Here is a 22,208-nt window from a genome sequence, read left to right as displayed (position 1 = left end):
TGTGAAACTGTGTTGTGTCCACAGCATCCAGTGACCCAGAAAACAATGTCATGCTTTGGCGTGAAGAATTACGGTGGCCGACAGGGGCAAACGCCCTGCAACTTAAGAAAACACACACAAATAGACAAAACACAAGCAAATTAAGAAAATATTCATTAATTAAGAGGTCTGGAGAACTCCCGTTGTGTAATCTGGATGCTGCGTTTTTTTTGTTGCATTTGTTTTCTGGGTTTGTGTGCTTTTGTTTTTGCATCGTTTCATATTTGCAGTGCATTTAGGTATTTGGTTGTGTTGTGTGCATTTGCAGCACGTTTGCTGAATGCTGCACATTTGTTGTCAAATTAATGAAGTTTTCTTAATTTTCTTGTCTATTTGCGTGTGTTTCCTTAAGTTGCAGGACGTTTGCCCCTGTCGGCCACCGTAGTATGTGTTTATGTCTGCCGATTGCATGCGTGTGGACAGCTGGTGTTTGTTTGTGTTTACATCTGAAGCGATGTGAATTCATAGAGGCGAAGATAGCAATGGCAGCAGAGCTAAACTCCCTCTTTCAAAAGCTTTTCTCTCGTCTCCATTTTGGCTTTCATCTCCAGCCCCACTCGCTCCAAAACATCAGCCAGACTTCTTAGTTCTCAGATAGACAGAGAGAGAGACACACACACAAAAAGACAGAGAGGTTTGTAGAACATGACTTTGTAGTCTGGCTGGGTGACGGTTTCAAATCCGCCAAGCTGAGAGGTAGCCAAACGTGAGATTATGATGCATCCATCTTGCCACTGTCATTATTTAACACACTGCTCTGGTGTCTAGTTCTCACACACACGTTTGTGGCACTATCTTTGTGGGGACCTCAATGTCATTGACATAATGCATTCGCTAGCCCCTTACCCTAACCTTAACCATTACAACTAAATGCCTAACCTTAACCCTAAAACCAAGTCTTAACCCTCAAACAGCCCTTTAAACTTGTGGGGTCCAGCATTTTGGCCCCACAAAGCTGTCCAGACCCCACAAGTATACTGGACTCCCGGGTTTTTGGACCCCACGAATATAGTTAAGTGCACACACACACACACACACACACACACACACACACACACAGCAGTAAACCATGGCGATTAGGTTGACATACAATATTTATTTAGGTTCACAAAAATGATAAGTTAATTATCAGGTAGTCCACAAATATTGTGGGAATGGTCTCATACAAGTGGGGAAACATACATGAGAAACCATTTAGGAATAGGCCCACCCAGAAACGCTCTGATCTAACCAAATAAAGTATGAAGCATGGGAAAGGATGAACTCAAACATTAGTTAAGTCTAAATAATAAAAAAGGGAAGTTGCTTATTTATTCATTATTATATTCATAATTTTCCATTTCTTTTTTCTCTTTAAAAAAACAAACCCTCAGCTATTCAAAATATCTCTTCTCTCTCTTCTTATATCGAATGAAAAAAATAATCCAAACAGGAGAAACCTAAAAAAGGGGTAGACCCTGTATTTAAAATATTGCCATATGTCAGGGCCATCCCTGAATTGTCCCTCAGTATCAATGGACCAGGGACCGGTCAAAAATAAGAGACCTTAATGTTGTAAAAACATTCTCTGTAGTACAGTATCTGAGGGTATATATACATACTGTATATCTGAAAGTAGTCTGTAGTGTCCCCAAATAGTCTGTGGTGGGCTTCCCGAAGCTGCCCCACACCCATTTTCTTCTCTTTGTTTCTCATATCTAACAAAACACTATGTCCAATTTTGCTTTTACATTGAGACACTGCTGATTTGAGTCTTTGTAGAGAAACACTCATCTATTGCATCTCTATTGGGGATGAGACCCACCACCCCACCCTCATCTTTTACTCCACCCCCTCCCATAAACATGTCTCGACCTCATGTATGTTTGCTACAGAAGATGTTGCACGTTATGAACACATCATGCAAAGTGGCAATTCTGTTTACAAAGATGTAGAGTAGTCGAGTTTTTGTCTTTTAGATCTGTAGCCATTTTAACTGCGTTTGATTCACTTAAAAAAAAAAAGATCAACCTGAAGTCCCACCCATTTTCAAAGCCCCCTCCCTTAACCTTTCAACAAAAACAGAACAATTAGCATTATAAACGATATTATATTAATGATTTCTCATTTTACTTGTAATAACCCAAATCTCCAGAAAAAAAAGTATACAGTGGACAGATGTTGTCTGAGTCCAGGTTTAAAACTGTGTCAGGAAAAGCCATTGCAGCAAGGATCAGTTAGCATAAACCAGAGTGGCTGCTGCCTTTAAGAAAAAACCTTTATAAACATGTCCTGTGGCGGCAACGGTTGGTTTAAGAAGAATCCCTGATTAGCTGAAAGAAGTCAGGTGACCACCAGGTGAGGTAAGAAAAGTCCCACCTTTAACGATGGGGATGACAGTATGGAGGTGTTTCCTCTAAACGCTAATGTGTGCGTGTGTGTATTTGTTTGTGTGTGTGAATATATATTTATGTGTCTGTATACATTTTGGATTACACACTGACCAACCGCTCACATGCGTACACACTCACACACAAGTGCGTGTTGATTTTGGAGTCTCAAACACTGCATTGAAAGTTCCTTCCTCCTCATGCAGCACAGACAGTTGCAGAAACACAGAATGCCAGTGACAAAAAAAACACTGGCTGAAAAAATTAAAAATGAAGTTTGCTGCCTTGAATGTCCTTGAACATCACATTCAATCCTTGGGCGTGACAATTTAAAAAAAAAAAAAAAAAGTTTTTTTAGTTCAATAATATTTTTCTTTTCTATGCATTTACTTAGGAAAAACTAACAAAGAATTCAGTTGCTCTCTTATTACTATGTGTGTGTGTGTGTGTCTTTTTTTCTTCTTCTATTTTTGTATTGATATTTGCATTGGTTTTCTCCTCTTCTTAAATTGTCCACGTTGAGTTTTTCTTGGTTTCTTTGCGTAGCTTTCGTCTATTTCCATATCCATATCCGTATTTTGGGAAAAAGACCAAAACCCATTTCTACCCATTATCATCTCCCACCCTCCCCGCATTCATCCCCCTGTTTCCCTCCCTCCCTGGGGGGGAAACAAGGGCTTTTCAGTCCTGTGCTGCCCTTCATCTCTCAGCCTCCATCACTACACTAGCCTTCTGCTCAGCACCTGCGTGGGGGTTCACGCCCGTGGGCCAGGCAGGGCAGGGCTGCGTGGGGGGCTGCCCCTGAGTCCAGAGTCCATGTGGAGGTTGCGGCACATTAGGTACGTTTGGTGAGACCCCCCAGCCACCGACCTGGGGGGGTGAAGTGGCCATGGAGGCGGCCATGGGACTCCCGCCGCTGCCGCTGTTGAAGCTCTCGGACGCCTTCAGCCTGGAGAACATGGTCAGCGCGTCCGGGAAGTTGGGGGGCGTCGCTGGTGTGTTGGCTGGGGTGCACATCTAAGAATGAGGAGGGAAAGAGAATGATTAATGCAGGTTTCAGGATTTTTTAGAGTGAGTTAAAGTGTTGCTGCACCACATTCTGTTTTATTGATAATATTATCAGTGGAGAAATAGGTATCTTTCAGTCTTCTATAATGGATTTCTTCCAATATGACTGTTGACTTTCACTGTAAAATTGTGAGGCTATAAAGAGTTTTTTTTGCTCTTTTATAACAACAAAACGACACCAAAACCTGGTTGATCAAAATCATGCTAAAGAACGCTTCACGGAAAATGGGCATACGCCAACAAACACTATTACTTAAGCAATTTGCATCATGGGGTACTGCACAAAAGGCAGTAAACTGTTTTGTATAACTAAAAGGGGAATTTAGGGGACTCCCATGCACACTTTGCTTCCCCAGAGGGTCCTGATGATGACATTATAGTCCTTTGTTTAGATCCACTTCCTGTTCCAACTATAATATGGCGTCCAATCTGATTTAGTAGGCTTGATACACTTGGACACACACTGGGAATAACAGCTAACGTTACTTTCTGGACACATATACAAAAAGCAAAAAGACACACCAAGTCTCCTTGGCCTTAATATATCCCCTGAGCTCTAACCTGCTCCGACCCTCCTTTGTGCCAGAGTTGTTATTGTCCTGCTGCCTGCCAGGAGTTCCTTTAGTGGCGTTCCCCGAGGACACACAATACACCCGTGTGCCAAAAACAACACTCAACCTACCAGCCTGCAGCTGACAGGCCATGTGAACAACATTTTGGACCAGTTTGGCTGCTCAGAAATAGTAAGCCTTCATCCTCATCCTCACTAACGCAGCTTCTCACACACTGCTCCATGGCCTGCTTCCTCCTCTATGCCCCCGTCCATTTGTGACCCGGAAAACAACAACCTACTGTATTCCATAGGGAAGCAGAGGAGAAGCCACGTTTTAACTAGGTGGCTTGTCATCTAAAAATTGCTGGGCTGAGAGAGTAACAGGGCAGGCACCTACATGACAATAATAGCCCTAAATCACCAGGGCAATGGAAGAAAACTGTTTGGCAACTCCCAGGATTATATAAGATGAAATTTACTTAGGATTTTAGTACAACTGGCATGACAGAATCTGAGCCTTGATTGAACTCAAATCCACCTCATTAACCATCTATTATGCCGTTTGTGTGCAGAAACCTACAAGATGTAGCTTTACTGAACTGTGATTTTAATGTTAAATGCAAGGTTGTTTGTTCAAGGCGGGCATATTCTGGAATTGGGAGTCATCGGCTCCATGAATCAACTACGGGGAACAGCAGCTGTAGTCACACATGAGTACTGGACAAAAAATGTTAACATGCTGAAAAGGGAAAAAAAAGCTGGGGGAAAAACATTTCCCTTACCGACAACCAGACCTCAGACTGACCCTGAGTATCTATTCTACCGTTGGCTCCATCACCCAGGATGCTCAGATTTTGACACGCAGCCTTAGCGCACAAGCAGCCTTCAGAAAAACAACAGCGTGACAGGAGCACCATTCCTCACCAGTGTAATCGGACCCCTTTGCCCCCTAAAAGTGCTGCGGCTTGCAGGGTAGTCCTGTGTACAGTGTGGGGCCAGGCTGGCCTGGGCCCGGCCGAGTTAAGAGGTTCTCAGAGTGGCACGCTGTTATGAAAGGTGAGTGCGTCCACTGTGCACTCTGACAGGAAACGCTGGCTCATGTCTCTGAAGCCGTTTCCTGCATTAAAGAGGCACCCTGGAATGCTGAAGTGACCTTTATAATCCTTCCTGTTCTTGGCGAGCAGCGGTGGAAGCTGCTGGTTGTTTTTTTTTTTTTTTTTTACCGCGTGATCATTTAAGGGTCTCTGTGACTGGTACTCAGGTAGAAAACAATAGATGAGGCCTTCTTGCTTACTGGCCAGGAATGGAAACCGCCGACACATGACCTTTCAGGTTGTCCACTGAGACCTTTGTGTATGAGTTTATAGATGAGTAAGTCAGATACAGACGAGCAGGTATAAATATACACCTGCAGTCAGCTAAGAGACTTTACATTTCATTTGCACATATTTATTGTTTGGCTTTTGCTTCATATTTAACAGAAGACTAAGACAGGAAAGATGGGAGAGGGAAGCTGATGACAAAACCGTCTCACAATTGCCCACCTCGCACTCCTCCACTCATTATACAACACAACACCCCTCCGAGTGTCGGTACGTTGCGTGTGCATCTTTGCAGGGGACCTTGGACAGAGGTGCGGATGGTATTAACCAACAGGGAAGAGGATCTGGTCCAAAGACAGAGTTTGGATCCGACTGCTTATCAGTAGAGATGTTCCGATACTGATACCAGTATCGGCTCCTATACTGCCTAAAACGCTGGTATCGGGAAGTACTGGAGTTTATGCACTGATCCGATACCACGTAATAAAGCCCTAAAGAAAATCTACGTTAAGTAGTTTATTTATGTTCTTTTTCCCGTCATAACTGACTGTCAAACTTGATAAAAAAAGAAAATTCTGTGGCATTCATTGTTTGTGTTTGTTCATGTTTCACAAAGAGTTTAACCTGAGCCAGACCGACAACAAAGATAGAAATCATGTCACATCCATACAGGGATAGTAGTATACACATAATAAAATAAAACATAATAAAATATATGACACACTGGTATCAAATCGGTACTCGGTATCGGGCGATACGCAAGTTCAGGTATCAGAATCGGTATCGGGAAGCAAAAAATGGTATCGGACCATCTCTTCTTATCAGACACTTTCTCACTAACAAAAGCTCCAACGGACCCCAGACCTGTCGGCATGTATTTATTGATGATCCACAAACATCATATCCTCCACTCCCAAACAAATGCGACACAAATATAGGATGTGCATTATTACATCTGCCGTTATTATAAATCCCAAGTGTCACGTTTCAAGCGTTCTGTAATCAAGTACATGACCTGCGTATCGTCAAAGCAGAGAAAACGGCATCAGTGGTGAAAACTCCACATGGTTTCCTACACAGAGGTTAACCCCGTTGCTCTGGTGCAGCATACTGAGGAAGCAGGTTACTGTGTGTTTTCCCTGTGTGTGTGTATTAAGCAGCCTAGTAGCAGATTAACTCTCGCTGCACTGAGGCAATGACAGAACAAGTCAAGGTGGAAACCTAGTATGTGGCTGGACCGTGTATGGTGAATGTGCACAATTGTGGCCAAGCGGTTACAAAAAAAGTCAGTCTATATGATGTGAATTCCTAGATATTAAATGTTCATCTACATAGTAGTCCCAGTAATATTTATTCTTAATGTGTAATAAGTAGCATATCATATGACACAGTTAAGCTATGCTTGAGTCAAATAATAAACGACAGCTGTAATTTAATAAATGCAACAATATAATCATGCTTTTATTTAACAATTTGTTGTTCTGGATTACTCATCTAAAATGTGATTGTCCTATTTCAATCACTGTGTGTAATTATTCTAAAACATAATAATGCAGATATTTCAACTAGCAGTTATGGCATTAATGCCAGCTAGGCAGAATCAAGCTCCGTCTGTCATGACAGTTAGTAGTACTATACCGAAGGCCTTTCCTTTACACGGGTGACTCAGTTTACAGCCATCAGAAGGCAGCAGGTATCTGTTCCATCTGCTATGAAAGTGATTGTTCAGGTTCAAAACTAAACTGCAAAAAGTAATTTCCGTCCCAAGTCCCAGACAACAATACATTTTCTCTGAGGAAAATGCTCTATAGGATTCCCAAACTGTCAGTGCTGCCGGGGAGATGATTTTGTTTTAAAAGTGGAAATTGCGCGAGTCTCACGGTCAGTGTGTGAGAGTTGGCAGCCCTGGTAACAAACACGTTGCTCAGCAGCAGCAGCAGCAGCAGCAGCAGCAACAACAGCAACAGCAACAGCAGCAACAGCAACAACAGCAACAGCAGCAGCAACAACAGCAACAGCAACAGCAGCAACAGCAACAACAGCAACAGCAGCAGCAACAGCAGCAACAGCAGCAACAACAGCAGCAACAGCAACAACAGCAGCAACAACAACAACAGTGTATGTATTAGGGAAGTTGTTCATTGATAGCGGAGGCAAAGACGTTACCAGCGCCAATTTTTAAAGAGCAACGGGAAAACTCCAACACTTGACCGACCAATGGCGTAACTATATCACTCAGCAACTTCATCAGTCAGTCAGTCAGTGCGTGGCAGACTTTGGTGTTTATGGGACTGGCCCCGCCTTGCTTGTGTCCAGCCAAAAATACTGCAAGAGCTGCTGAGACCGGTGTGTGTAAACTTAGGCTCAAATCCAATTGGCTGTTGGACAACTGACGGGCACTTGGGCTGCAACAAGTGGGTTAATATTTCATTTTGAGAAGAATTACTAACTGGACACACACACACACACATGTTGACGTTAAGAGTGTCTACAGAGGGTTTGCAGTTGTGTCACACACATACCAGCACTATGGGATGTGAACCATGTGAGGTTCACTGGGAGATATGTGTAGTTATGGAATGGGTCACTTTATATGGAAGAAAGACGTGTGTACATCGTTTTACAACTGTGGGTTTAAATTTAGTTAGCTGTGGGCTTATGATATATAGACTAAATCAAAACTGTACATTTAGGATGATAACATATGTTGTTTATGTTGTATGAGGGAATTATTGTAATTGTTGGGGCTTTGTAAATTATAGAGTGTGGTCTAGTCCTACTCTATCTGTAAAGTGTCTCGAGATAACTCGTTATGATTTAATACTATAAATAAAACTGAATTGAAATGAATATAATTTGTTTAGAGAAGCAAAGATGTTTATTTGCCAGGTTAAAATGTGGTATGTTGTTACTTAGGCTATGTTTAGACGGAAACGATCTGAAGAGAAAACACGAAAGTGGCATTGCGTTTTCACTTTCTATTCTGCGTTTAGACGAGAGTTTTGGGGGGGAAATCTTTGTGCATATGGTGACGCAAAAGTGTGCGAAATTCAATGTAGTATGCACGCCAGGCGGCTAGGTGGTAGTGTGAAGCACTGCCACACAACACCACCAAGTCCGTGCGCCTTCTACTTCTCTTCCTAGTAACCGCGAAGCGAACAACAAAAGCTGACAATTTTGTTGAGACGAGGCAGTTGAGTTATTGCTCCAAACAATGCACACACGGCACTAACAAACACACACACACACATACATACACACACTCGCACCCACGAGCGTATTCGTGTAAACGGGGCCTTATGTTATGTCAGTCTGGAAGTAGAAAAGGGGATTTTTTTTCCCATGTGGTATCTACATGAAATGGACAATTTGTTCAATTTTATTTACTACTGTACTTTTTAATAGGAACTAAGCAATACTTTGTATGGCAAGATAAAAACAGAAACTGTTTTTATAAATATGGATGATGCACAATGACTGATTTGGCTGTTAACATTTAAATCAGCCAGTTACTTGGAGATGACAAAGATAAACTTAGTTGCATTTCTGTTCTTTCTCTGGCTATTATTTGGATTTTTTTTCTCTCATCAATATTCCATTTAAAAGTACATATAATGTTGTAACTGATAATTGAGGTGCATGTTCTATGTTATTTTGAGGTTTGATATATAGCAGTGTCTTGTAATCTCATGTTGGAAGGCCAAATGTTTGGCATTACACGGAAATAAAACTACAAAACTGTGCAAGCAACCATTACTGACTCCATCATGGACAATCAGCAGGGAATTATCTGTGTGCAAATACTGTATTGGCTAAATATACACTAACTGGGCAAGAAAGGAATAAAGCAGTATATGTAACCAACTACTGTAGTGTTTTTTCTGTGCGTGTGTGTGTGCGTGTGTGTGTTCCTACCAAACTCATGTCAGTCATGGATGTCTTGACTGATACAAAAATCATTTTAAACATACTTTTACAATAATGTCCATCTAATCTTTGTCTTTATACTAATTGCCTTACTGTTTTATTTTTGTTTTCAATATGTAATGTGTACTTTTTAATTTTACTCTGTCTCACATTTACTATCTTAACAAGGACAGATTTGCATCTAGTAGTAGGCTACATGTGTTTAAGTGCATGCAGCAGTACATACAACAGAAAGTGTGTTACAGCAAATAGGTCTAACCATGTATTCAAGATGCACAGATGGAGAGATAGGGCGAATAATTGAGATTGTGTTCAAAACAGAGGCAACAGAGAGGAGTTGCCATGGCGACTGTTGATATGAGGAAGCAGTGCAGATCTCCCGTTGACGGGATGGGGCTGAGGCAGGACTGGCTCTGTGGTCACAGTGGCCCGGCCCTGTCCACCCTCTCTTCAAGTCTGTTTGCTGAGCCCAGCAGGAAGAAGGCAAGGCTTGCCAGGCAGCGAGCACTCTAAACATGCCTGGCCCGGGCCTGCGGTGAAGCTCCACAAACCTTAAACACTCCTCCGTTTGTGTACATACTGTATGTGTGTGCGTCCACAAACCGATGAGCTGGAGTTATTTCCAGTCTAACCGACCACATTCTTTAGAACTATCAAGTGTGTGTATGTGCCAGGCTTAAAAAAAGTTTTCCATCCTCTTGCATACTTGTGCAGAGGGTCCAGTTACGTCTCGTGCACCCAACTGACCTCCATGCAACGTTTACCTCAGTGCTCCTACCCCACGCACCACACACACTCTTATTCCTCTCACTTCCATCTCTATCTGGATGTTTTCGTACAGCTGTCAGTAATTCTAAGACAAATTTTGATATAAATTAAATGTGATCTGCTTGTTTCCATTAACGTGGTTGAAGCAAATAAACAGACTTCCTTATTGACCAAGAATGTCAAATTCAAGTAATACTGAGCAAGTTCCAGCTAATATTGGACATTTTTATAGTATTGTCATTGTTTTAAATTCTTAATATTTCCCAATGTCAAAAGCCAAATCTGGTCAAAGCTAGGGCTGTCGCAGTTACCACACTACAACAGTTTTTTTTTTTTTTCTTGCAGTCATGTTACTGTCAATAAACAGTGTTCAGTAGCCTGTCAGTCAGTGTTTCAATAACGAATGCATGCCGAATGCATGTGAGAGGAGTGGAGGGGCCAGAGGCGGGCGCCTTCATCTCCATGTAGCCTTCAACGTGAGCCTGGGTCGGGTTTGTGCATGCTTCAAACTTATGGTGTGAGTTTGAAGCATGAGCATGCAAAACAATACTTATGACCGAAACCAAACTCATTTTTCTCCATCATTCTCTCTGCTAAGAACATTAGAATGAACCTAGAAGATGTTTTTTTTTCAATTTTCTTTCTCTCACTTCCCACTCCCAGTACTTCCTCTCCCTCCTCCTCCGGTCTGTGGCTTCACACACTGTAAGTCAGCACTTAACAGCAAACTGTGCTGAGAGATCTGTGAGACACGAGAATCACGGCGAAGCATGCAGCCCCGAGCTTACTGGAAGTTTCTGGACAACCTGTCAGCAGATTATACTGCTTTATTGCTGAAAGAATACTCTTCCCCATAAATCTGACTACATGCAAAAGGACACTTGTCTTACACCAAAAACAAATGAAGTTGTTGCCAACATCAAGATCAAGATTAACTTTATTGTCCAACAAGGTGGGACATTTGTCTTGGGCACTTAACCCCTGCTGCAGCCATTAATAAAAAACAAACACAGACAACATGTACAACAGATACTGTACAATACCATGCAAAAAAAAAAAAAAAACATAGTATGGCCCTAATGGTGTGTAAAACACAACATGGTGTGACACAGTGCAGTTAAAAGTTACTCAAAAACAAATAATAAAAACAAAAACAAATAAGTATCAGTGCAGAGATGACAAGCACAACAATAACAATCTGCAAATCCCCATCGTAAACCCAGGTCTGTTATGGCTTTTATCTGCAACTATTTAGGAGCTTAATCGACAAATGAATAAATGAGTTTTGGAATTAGTTTATTCCTGTGTGTATCAATTTGTGGACTTGTTTTAAGCCAGTTCCCAAACCTTTGAAGAAAGTTATGAAATTTGATATCTGGAGTTCAGGTATCAAAATAACACATGCTGACGATGACTGGTCAGAAAATGTTTCTTCACCACAGCTGGTCTGTCAACATGCAAAATAACACATGGTGTACAACTGCAAAAACAAGACGAGGGGTCTCCATTATAGCCAACAGGCATGCACACTTCAAAATCCTTATTTGGTCATCTGGTTAACCCCAGGGCAATGTATGGTTTGAGGAACTCTGTATTTTGTTTGTTGCTTAATATAATTATGTTAATAATGTGGCAAAAATGTTTTTGTTTGTTTTTCTATAATAAGAGACAACCTGGGGTCACAGCTCCACATTGTGTTGTACATATATCAAAGCATTCCTCTTCTCATCTGACAGGCCACGTCGTTACCCTCAACTCTGGGAGCATTTTACTCAATGCTGATGGGTCCTCTCTGCTTGTCTTTCAGCAATGTTATTGGAACTGACCAATAGCACACTGTCCCACTGAAACTGTGACTAATAATGGGCAGCTCAGGGGTGTGAAGCTGTACAATACTTAAAAAGAACATGGAGTCAGGTCTAAATAAATTCAAGGTTGAGGAAAAAAAAGAAAAGAAAAAAAGAGTAGCAAGATGTGGACAGGAGAGGCAAACAGTTGAGTGCCTCTTTTAACTGGTGCTACGTGCTGGTTGTGTGGGAGGATGCTTGGGTTTCACCAGCATCAGTTCTGGACTAGTCTTGGGTACATTTCACGTCATGAATGTTTATATACATCATGAAATATACGCTCCTTTTGTTTGGGCATGTGAAAACAATGCCATTCAAACCTGACAACACTGACAATGCAGGTCTCTCCACTTCGAAGAGGGCTGCAATACAGTATGTTAGACATGAAAACTGACACAAACACCAAAAAGCAAAAAAATGTATTGGCCAAAGAGTATGAATGTTGGCCATGGTAAGATTAACAAGACAAATGGAGGTTAAACTGGTGATATGAAATGCCTCCTCAATATATCAAATTACTGGCAAAGAGCACAGACAAGTCCATCTTGTTTAGCTAAGATTACGGGAACAGGAATTAGATGCTCTGACAATGTGCTTCCCAATATATGTAACCTCAAAATATTACCAAGACTCTGTCCAATAAACAAACAAACTTGTGAGTCCATGTGGCATTCAATTACTGGCATTCACGGCCGGATTTACTTGTAATCTGGCAGTGAAAACCTCAATAAACCACAACAACAAAAATAAACTTTTCCCATTCATGGATCAAACAAATGGCATACTGTAGATGTGACTGCAGTCTAATGCTACTGTTTTTTGTACAGTCATTAATGTAATGGGAAGGCTGAATCTGACTGATGCCCTGTGAGGATTGTGGAAATGAGGACAAAATGGAAAGGCATGACAGATTAAAGTTAATAGGAGTAAAAAAAAAAAAAAGAAAAAAAAACAGTGAAAGAAAAAGAAAAATTAGGTGAAACCAACAGAAAATGAGAGATGGGGAATGAGGGGGCTATTGGCAAAGCAGGAGGCAGAGCAAAAGATGGAATAAAAGGAGAAACGGCAGGCTGAATAAACCATTGCTGAATTAACTGTACATGATTCTGCCTGCCTGTTAAATGTTTAAATAGTATGTAGCCTAGCACTGCTTTTGTTTTGGAGCTGCAGGTCTGCGGTTGAATCCCAATGCAACTAATCTACTACCAAGTACTACTACTAACTATGCTAGCAATGAGTGATTAAATAAATATTGCTATGTTTTTAATGATACTTGCAATTCAATTTGAGATCTATTAAAAAAAACAAATTAAAATATTAACAATGTCAGGCAAACCAGCATATGCTTTGCATTAGTCTGCATCACCAACGAAAACATCAACGCTTAACAACAAGCTGAAACTCTGTTAAACCAGGGGAGCTGCAGACTCAGGATCATTCTGTGTAGATTCATCACTGCAAGCAACCCCTTTTCACTTTTCATGTTATTTGATGCACTGTTATCATCAAAAAGTCGATTGTAGCCTCTTTAAGGCCTTAAAGCAAATTATTTAATTACATTTTTTTGACCTTTAAAGAACCTGCAAATTCACTGTTTCAACAGATTATTTGACCATGTGTTATAAAGGGAGCATTAACCGTTCTTACGGCAACAACTGATAATAGAAAACTAAAACAAGTGAAACAACTGCTAGCTTAATATATTGACAACTTCATAATACTTCAACAAATGCCACAAATACTTCTAAATAATTCAGAGGTATCCCACAATTAACTCAGGTACTGATTGTAAGAAAAAAACACTAAACAACAAGACCTTCATCAATCTGTTTGCCAACATCCTCTCCAAGCTGTGCATGGGAAACTGCCATTCCTTCACATAACAGTAGACAGTGGAGATTTGGCACTAGTTAGTGTCAACAAATCAGCACAACCACATCATATCTAAACCAGACATGCAAATATGTGTCTCCGTTTTTATTATTCCATCACATAGCTCACTAACAGTAGGTTTTTAATGGGAGGGGCTGGAACCTAAATAAAGGAGGTTGACAGGTGCTGCTGAATGTTTCAAGTGACCGTCCCCTCCCTTCCTCGCTCCTTCGTCCTCGCCCAACGTCCAGCAGCTGAGGCCTAAGTCGGTGTATGTCTATGTGTGAGTTAATATTTTATACACACTGAGACGTTGTTGGATTTGTGCTCACAAGGGACTCAGTTGATCATTAGCCGGGCTGTGTTCTGTTTTAAACTGTGTTATCGCACTGTATAAGAAGGAGAATTAAAAAACTAAAAAAAGATAGGAGCAATGACAGAAAAAGAACAGAAAAAGAAAGCAGCACTTGACAGAAGATAGGAGAACTGGGACTGAGTAGAGCATGTGTTCTGTTTGAACAACTGCACACACTGCCCTGCTCACAACAATGGCTAACAGGCTAACAATAGGTGTTCAGTGGCCTACTCATATCTAGAAAAAGGAGTTTGGCCCTGTCGACTAGTAACAGTCTGGCAACAGAAACTACTAGGCCAAAAGGTCATAGTGAGGGAGAAAAAAACACAAGTGTGATGCAAACACAGCTTTCCAAAAGATATCTTTCTCAAGGCTATGCATACACTGTAGAACAAATTTAGTTTTTCCTTTAACTTCACATGCAGTCCATGTATTAGGTTTTCTAATCAGTGTCAGCTTCAATTCAATCTGAACCACTGAACACTATAACATAGGATAATCAAAATCAATATTTAGAGATTTAAATGTAGGAATTGAAGAGTAGAGCTAAGCGAAAGGAGGATTAAACAGGGACTAGTTATAAGTCAAGGGTCATGAACGTGAGTTAAAAAGCAGGAAAGGGATGGATAAAGCTGAGGGAAGTGACAGCATAGAAATAGTAGGACTAGGTAGCATCAGTAAGGTGAGCTGAGACTGGCTGCAGCACGACAGCTAACCTAAGAAAACAGGCCAGGGAGACGCAATGTGACAACACTCCCTTAATGCAACAGACAAGGTTCCCATGTGCTGCACTGCTGCTTGTCATTCCTCCACCATAGGCCAAACCCCTGTGTGTGTGTGTGTGTGTGTGTGTGTGTGTGTGTGTGTGTGTGTGTGTGTGTGTGTGTGTGTGTGTGTGTGTGGGCTCAGTGACTCCAAGAATCAGTGTGAAACTCAATCTAACTCCAATGCTCATAAACACATCTGGTCCTTACAGCCATCCCACATGGATTCCTATTCCCAGAGTCCCTTGAGCCAAGCTTCCTGTGTGTGTGTGTGTGGTTAGGGTTCTGGGAAGTCATGCTCCTGGAAACAAGCAGGGCAACACGCTGGAACATGCAGAGCACAGGCCAAGCCTCTTCAGATGTGGCGAACTGCTTGGCATGGCTGTACAACACACGGGTACAGACAACCACACACACACACACACACACACACACACACACACACACACACACACACTCTCTCTGGCACAGATGCATGCATGCACACCCATTCACAACAGTAACAGATCTAGACATGATTGCATTTGAGAAACACTGCTGCGTGCACACCCAGGGGATTTAAGTGTGCACACATAATGAAACAGACTTAAATATACAAACAATGGGAGGAAACAACCTGGATGTCACCTCATTATGCACTTAATAAACTTCTTTAAGCAATGGCTGCAGCTGGACAGAGAACACCTTGTTTCTTTTGTGGCAGAGACACAAAGCAGCACTGTGTTATTGTATCTTCTACCCAAATACCTGGCATTGCCTTGCTATTAGCCTATTTCACCTTACGAGCCAAACCCTTCCTCACTTGTTTCCATTGATTCCTCACTGCTAGTTAGACAACAATCCAAGTGTCCTTTATATACTTTGGTTAGCCTTCCTCCATCCCTTTGCATTGTGATGATGAGCGGATAGAGGCTGAGACAGAGAGAAATAGAAGCAGACAGTCTTCCATGTTATCACATGATGATTTATGAAAGGTAATTATACCTCTGCTTTTCTGCATGGGCACACCACACACTTCAAATCTCAGTGAAATCTTACATGGATGAGAAAAGTTAGGATTCCTAAAAATCTTTCTTAAAGCCACACCCGGACACCAAAACCAAATGTTTGCAGTTACCAAAAACACCCCCTCAAACACACACACACACACACACCCCCTCCTCCTTTCTCCTACGGGGTTTATATTGCCAGGAAACAGTCTTTCAACAACCTCACGCCCATTTGTATCATTGCCTTGCAGTACCCAATGCTATTCTGCTACGTCACTGTGCCCGGTCAGTTGGTAGTGAACGTTGCCCTTCATAAAATCTTAGTTTCATTTACCTTGTGCGTGATGTCAGTGACGAACCGCAATTACAGCACAATAAATAAATAAATAAATAATTAAATAAATAAAAGGTGATCATTAAAAAAAATGTTTTTTTGAATTCTGTGGGTTCAGTATGTAGGCCAGGCTGCGCTGTGCCCGGCAGTAGCAGTTCTTTAAATGGATACAGAAGAAGATCACACACTTACTGCTTATATTTTGCTAATTTGTTCATTTCAAGTCTACAAAAGGACAAGACCAGATCTACAGAACCTTGACAACATTTTAGAGTGTAATACGACTTTCCAAGAGAGAGCTAAAAAAGTAAAAAGAAATGGGAGCTAAAACAAGAACTAGAAGTGTTTTTCTTTTTTTACACCAATATGAAACATAATCAGAGTGAGAACCGGAGGGAGATGTACTGTACACGTTGAGATGTGATTCAAGAAGAAAAGGAGAATGTGAAATATTCTGGAGATAAGACAACATACTTCAACATAACACCACAGACCTGACGTTACTGCAGGGCCGTCTCATGAGGACCTCACCGTATACATTTTTAAATAGCTGTACCACTGGCAGAAATTACACAGATGTGAAGCAGGCTTTGTGGCTTAGTTAGGTTGTTTCTTTGCTTAGTCACATGACGGGGTCACATGTTTCCAGACAGCAGTGGAAGTCATCCAGCTTGGCTACTTCCTGCTCTGTGCTCACATGAGGATTCATTCACTTTATTGTGGCTGGATGTGCCCCACATGGAGAGATATTAATCATGGAAACACTGATATAAGTGTAAAGCGTCAGTGTTAACACCGTCCAGATCTGATCATTCAAAAACCATGAAGAAATGAAATATTTCCCAAAGCTGCTCATGGTCATCTAGTTCCAAGGAAATATTTCTCTTGCACTCAAGAAAACATTTTTGCTTTCACATGACCAATGGTTGTCTGTCTATTATTATTCTTCACTGAGGAGACAATGTAGACGAGCGTTTTTTTTAACGATTATTTTTGGGCTTTTTGGCCTTTATTGGATAGGACAGCAGGACTGAAGACAGGAGAGGGGGGAGAGAGGGGGCGGGGGGATGATGGGCCGCAAAGGGCCGTGGGTCAGAATCGCACCAGGGCCACTGAAGTAGGGACTGAGCCTTTGTACATGGGGCACGCTCAACCAGGTGAGTTACCAGGGCACACCGGAAGAGCATTTTTGACAACTGGCGTTCCAACTGTGTAAGAAGTATCAGAAATAACTCAGACTTTATATGCACAATTAGTTTAAAAAAAAGGCCTTAAAATGAGGTTGGCACATTCCTAGAGTATGTATGTATATAAACAAAAAAGTCAGGGGTATAAGAATGTGTGCATAATATTTGCTAAGTGTGATTAGCATTAAACTGCCAGAAGCAACGCAAATACAGTGGTGCTCATAAGTTTATGAACCCATGCTAAAGTTGACTAAAAAAAGGAATAAAAACAATCATCTCTTGGAAATTGATCTGAATGCCTTAATTTAAAAAATAGGAAAAATCCAACCTTTAAGGACACCAATTTTCTTTGTGAATGAATAATGGCCTTGGCCTTTGGAATTAAAATAGCCCCACATCATCACATACCCTTCATCATACCTAGAGATTGGCATGGGGTACTTTCCATAAGATCATCTCTCAATGCAAATCAAACCAGCTATTAGGCTAACTGAAATAAAACCATGCCAGTCTCTAGGTATGATGAAGGGTATGTGATGATGTGGGGCTATTTTAATTCCAAAGGCCAAGGGAACTTTATCAGGATCATAGTATCCTGGATCCATGAAATAACTGGTCTTTAAAAATAAACATCTGCCTGCCTCTATGGGAATTTAACATAGGGGTGTACTTACTTATGCCCCCTGTGTTTTTCCTATTTTTTTTTAATTAAGGCATTAAGATCGATTTCCAAAAGATGCTTTTTTTTTTTAATTCCTCTTTTTAGTCAACTTTAGCATGGGTTCATAAACTTATGAGCACCACTGTACAACTCATGCATTCCAAGTGTGAGTGAACATGCCGATATGCTTCTTCTGGGGGTTAGTAACTGCTTTGAGATTAATGCAAAAACAAGATAAGGATGGGCATGACTATAAAAGTATCTAACAGGAAACATAAATGTCAGAATTGAGTTCTAGAGCCTTATGTTTAGTCTATTTCTGTAAACAGAAAGAAACCGAGTTAGCGAGGGAGGAAGGCAAGAGGAGTGATAGCGTGTAATCTAAAGAAAGATACAGGGTGCTGTGTTTTTAGTTACAGCGGCACCCTGTGCTGTAAAAGGGTCCATTTTGGGCCGGTGTGAGCATTGCATCCTGTAGGAATGTGTTGTGGTTGCAGTGTTAGTAAAGGCACTGTGTGTGTCGAGGAGAAAACGGGCAGTAGACGGGGAGGGGTTGCAGAGTTTAGGTGTCTGGGTGTCAACAAAAACAGAGATAATTGGACAATCTGTTCAAGTGCCATCATCTGGCTGTATGGCTTTAACTGAAATGCATGTACTTTACATACACAACTGTAGACAATAACAAACAGTCTAAATGCGTGTCTGTGCAGAGATTGTAGCTCTTTTACATTATGAGCCAAAGCACAGGCACTCCCCTGTGTCTGCGATCGCTACTAAAAAGGAAATATAATGACAAGAGCTTTATCTAAATCCTCCGCCCTCCAGGGCATTATACAAGACTTTACTGATGAGTAGGCTAGCTCACCTCACCTCACTATTTGATATTTAATACAGAGTATAAACCTCTGACACACAACACACAAATGATGTATTTCTTTTACAACAGTGCTTTTGTACCCAAGATAGTTTATTATTTCCCATGATGCCAAAGTTAAAAGGGAAAGGTATTTGGTACAGCACATTCAGCTTCATACATTGTTGGGCCTCAAAAACAATAGCATAAACAAGCTCATTGAACAGTATCCATAAACTAACTGACCCACATGACGTACTAAACCTGCCATGCTGCCAAGAACTGCATGTCTACAGGCAATCTGTTGGGGCCATTGGGGCTGGAGCGAGGCTGCTAGCCAAAATAGCAATCTCAAGGATGAGTTCAGTTTGTGTTGCAACATAGTGACAAAACAGCATGTGCAACAGAAATGTAACCAAATGTTGTTCACGTTTACTCTAAACTGAAGAGAGACAGTGTGTGAGAGTGGGAGCAAAGTGGATTAGATCTGTAAACCAACGAGCACTGTGGCCTGATAAGCTGCAGGAAGGTTGGACACGCTGCCCTATTGTAGTACTGTTGTGACTCACACACACACACACACACACACAAACACCCACTCTGTGCACGCACAAAATACAAATGCATGCATGCTAGGTACGCAGAGGCATGTGCATAAAAAGGGAACGTAAACTTGTGATTGCTCAAGAACATGTCTATAACAACACCACAAACACACGTAAGTGCGTTCCGACTTCCATTATCCAGTGTCTGCAGCAATCAAGCTCAGCCCTATTTGGCAGACAGAATAGAACAGCTCTTGGCAGATTGTTTACTCTCTAAATTAAAGTGAGACATTTCATGAGCTAAATAGAGAACAGAGATGCTCTTATTTACTGATCAGATGTAGAAGGACTGGCTTTTTTTTTTCTTTTAATAAAGCGGCTATAAAAGTGATCCAGATCAGTGTGAGACGTTTTGATTCTGACTGGCGATACTGCACTACTCCGGGGCTATATCAAATCCGCTTTTATCCCAATGTTCCTTACTTTCCTGTAGAAATGCAAACAATTTTTAGCACTTTGATGACCATCTTTGCTACACAAACAGTGAGCCAACACATACACACACAAACAAACAGTGTGAGCTTAAAAATGATCAACAGTTATGCCCCAAATCCCCTCACGTCTATGTCAGGCTCTTCCAAAGGGCAGCTATGGCTGGATGCTGCCATGCATGCAGCTGCAAACAAAGACTTGTGTGCTGTCAAAGTGGGCTGCTGCTAAAAGCCCAAATAGTGCTAGTGTTTCATAATGTTCAAGCCCTATGTGTGCGTATGTGCAGTGTCCTAACGCCTTCCAGTTTACTCTCCTCGGGTTTGTCTGCCCCTAAAAGTCCCCAATGTGTTGTGTCAGCAACAACCCAATCAGGGGAAATGTCTGAATAACCAGAGGCAAATGCAACTAAATAAGGATCTCTATATTTGTGAGCGGCAGCTGTCCTCTTCCAGGAAGGAATTTTTTTGTCTTACCCAGAAACTGAGGGGCCATTCCTTCCATTATGCACCTCAGTTGATACAATGACAAATTTCATAAATCTGCTTCTATCTTCCTCTCTCCCTCTTCTTCGCACACATACACTACACACAAATCTCTCTCTCTCGCTCTGTGGCTGCTGCTGCTGCATGCCTGCCTGTGTGTTTATTTCTGGAAGCTCGCAACATGGCCGACATGTGCTTTGTTATTGTTAGTACAACATCATCCCTCTTGGCCTATAAGGGCTGTTTATCCTCCCCCATCCCACCAAAAACAACACAGTATTCTTAAAGATATACTAGCTCGAAATTAGGTTTGTTCTTATTAGATAAACAGAATGAACAAGTATATTATCATCACCCCGCTCCTCCTCACACTCACCATTTGATGATGATGGCCGTACGGAATATTTGTTTCTTGAAAAAAGGCACTGAGGGCAGTCTACAATAAAAACACAGAACATGAATGACATTTTGGTGACAATGGTTTATGTTTCAGGTAAATGCATTGAGTTAGGAGCAAATAATTCGTCCAAACATGCACATTTCTGTGTCGATATTTAATTTAAAAAAAATCAAACAATACAGAACAGAGAGCTTGCAGGGAAGCCCAATGAAATGTTACATTACTAGCAAAATCTATATTCCGTTCACCGCAGACTAAACAATGAAGTAGCCTACTCTTTAGTAACGTTAGGCTAGTCAATACAACACGACGGTCATCTTTATTGCGTAACAACACTCACTGGCCTCGTCTGTACACTGCTGTCATGTGTCGGATTATAGTATTTAATCTAGACTAAAGTCTAGCTAATTGCATATGCTAGCTGTACGCGTCGCCCTGTGTATTCCCTACTGGTTTAGTCTGGCTAAAGCACGTCTATAACGTTAACGTTACTTTAGCTAAATACGGCAAAAGTTCTGGTTAGAAAGTGGGTCGACTTCTGGCCACCTAAAAGACATACCTTACACTAGCTAACGCTTTGTTTTGTGTTGAATTTCAAGAGCTTGAAAAGTGGCGAGAGGCAGACAGGAAAGCTCCAGTGAAAACTAACGGTCGGTCAGACATAAACGTTGGCTAACGTTACCCCGCCGACTCTTAACGTTGAAGCTTTTATAATTTTCTCTTTTTCTTTTAACGTTACCTCGAACTGCCAATGTGCCGCTTGCAAAAGCTGCTTCGCTTGGTCTGCCGCACAACCCGCCGTCAGGACGAACTGGTTAATCATGACTTGATGTTTGAGTTCATCCATTTTCGACGAAGCCCGTGTCCTACTCGCGGCGACTGGCTCTAAAACAAACGTTTTTCCTCTCTTTCGTCACTCTAGTTGTATTCCGTTTCTCTGCCTCAGTCGTCCACCATTACAGCCGGTTGAGCAAACACAAATATTTACTGTAGGAGCGGTAGTGGAAGGAGCATTACGTGATTGACAGAAGGGCGCAGCCAATCAAATGAGGACATCGCCGGTGGGATTTGTATGCTGCAAGCGGAGGGTCTCGGAACAGCGTGTCTTTAACCGTCTGATGCGGGTTTATTTTTATACTTAAAAATACGTAAAATGAAAAAAGTAAAGCATAATCCGTGCAGTTCAAATGATGGAACAAATCGTGTTACAATCACAGCAGAGGAGGGAAATCCCCACTCGAGTACTCTCAGAGAGGGTTTGTTTTGGACTACAACTCCCGTGAGCACACGCTTTGTTTGTAAAGCTCCAGAAGGCAGACTTTTGTGAATGACGGCCGCTCTCGTCCAATTCCCAGGCGCGCTGTGTCACTATCCTTGCCAA

General features: G+C 41.6%; 1 protein-coding gene across 1 annotated transcript; it reads right to left on the bottom strand.

Moving 5' to 3' along the window:
* Window positions 1–1,115: 1,115 nt before the first annotated feature.
* ubald1a (UBA-like domain containing 1a) lies at window positions 1,116–21,841 on the bottom strand. The gene is made up of 3 exons (XM_078279281.1): window positions 21,567–21,841; window positions 20,804–20,863; window positions 1,116–3,425 (listed from the first exon to the last, which is right to left on the bottom strand). Exons 1-3 carry the CDS (start codon window positions 21,672–21,674, stop codon window positions 3,108–3,110), a joined length of 486 nt encoding a protein of 161 aa, XP_078135407.1. The 5' UTR covers window positions 21,675–21,841; the 3' UTR covers window positions 1,116–3,107.
* Between the last annotated feature and the right edge of the window lie 367 nt (window positions 21,842–22,208).

Source organism: Sander vitreus, chromosome 21 (genome assembly GCF_031162955.1).
Source record: "Sander vitreus isolate 19-12246 chromosome 21, sanVit1, whole genome shotgun sequence".
In the NCBI taxonomy this organism is placed as follows: Eukaryota; Metazoa; Chordata; class Actinopteri; order Perciformes; family Percidae; genus Sander; species Sander vitreus.
The sequence above is the reverse complement of the archived record's forward strand: the minus strand, read 5'-3'. Positions and strand labels throughout refer to the sequence as shown.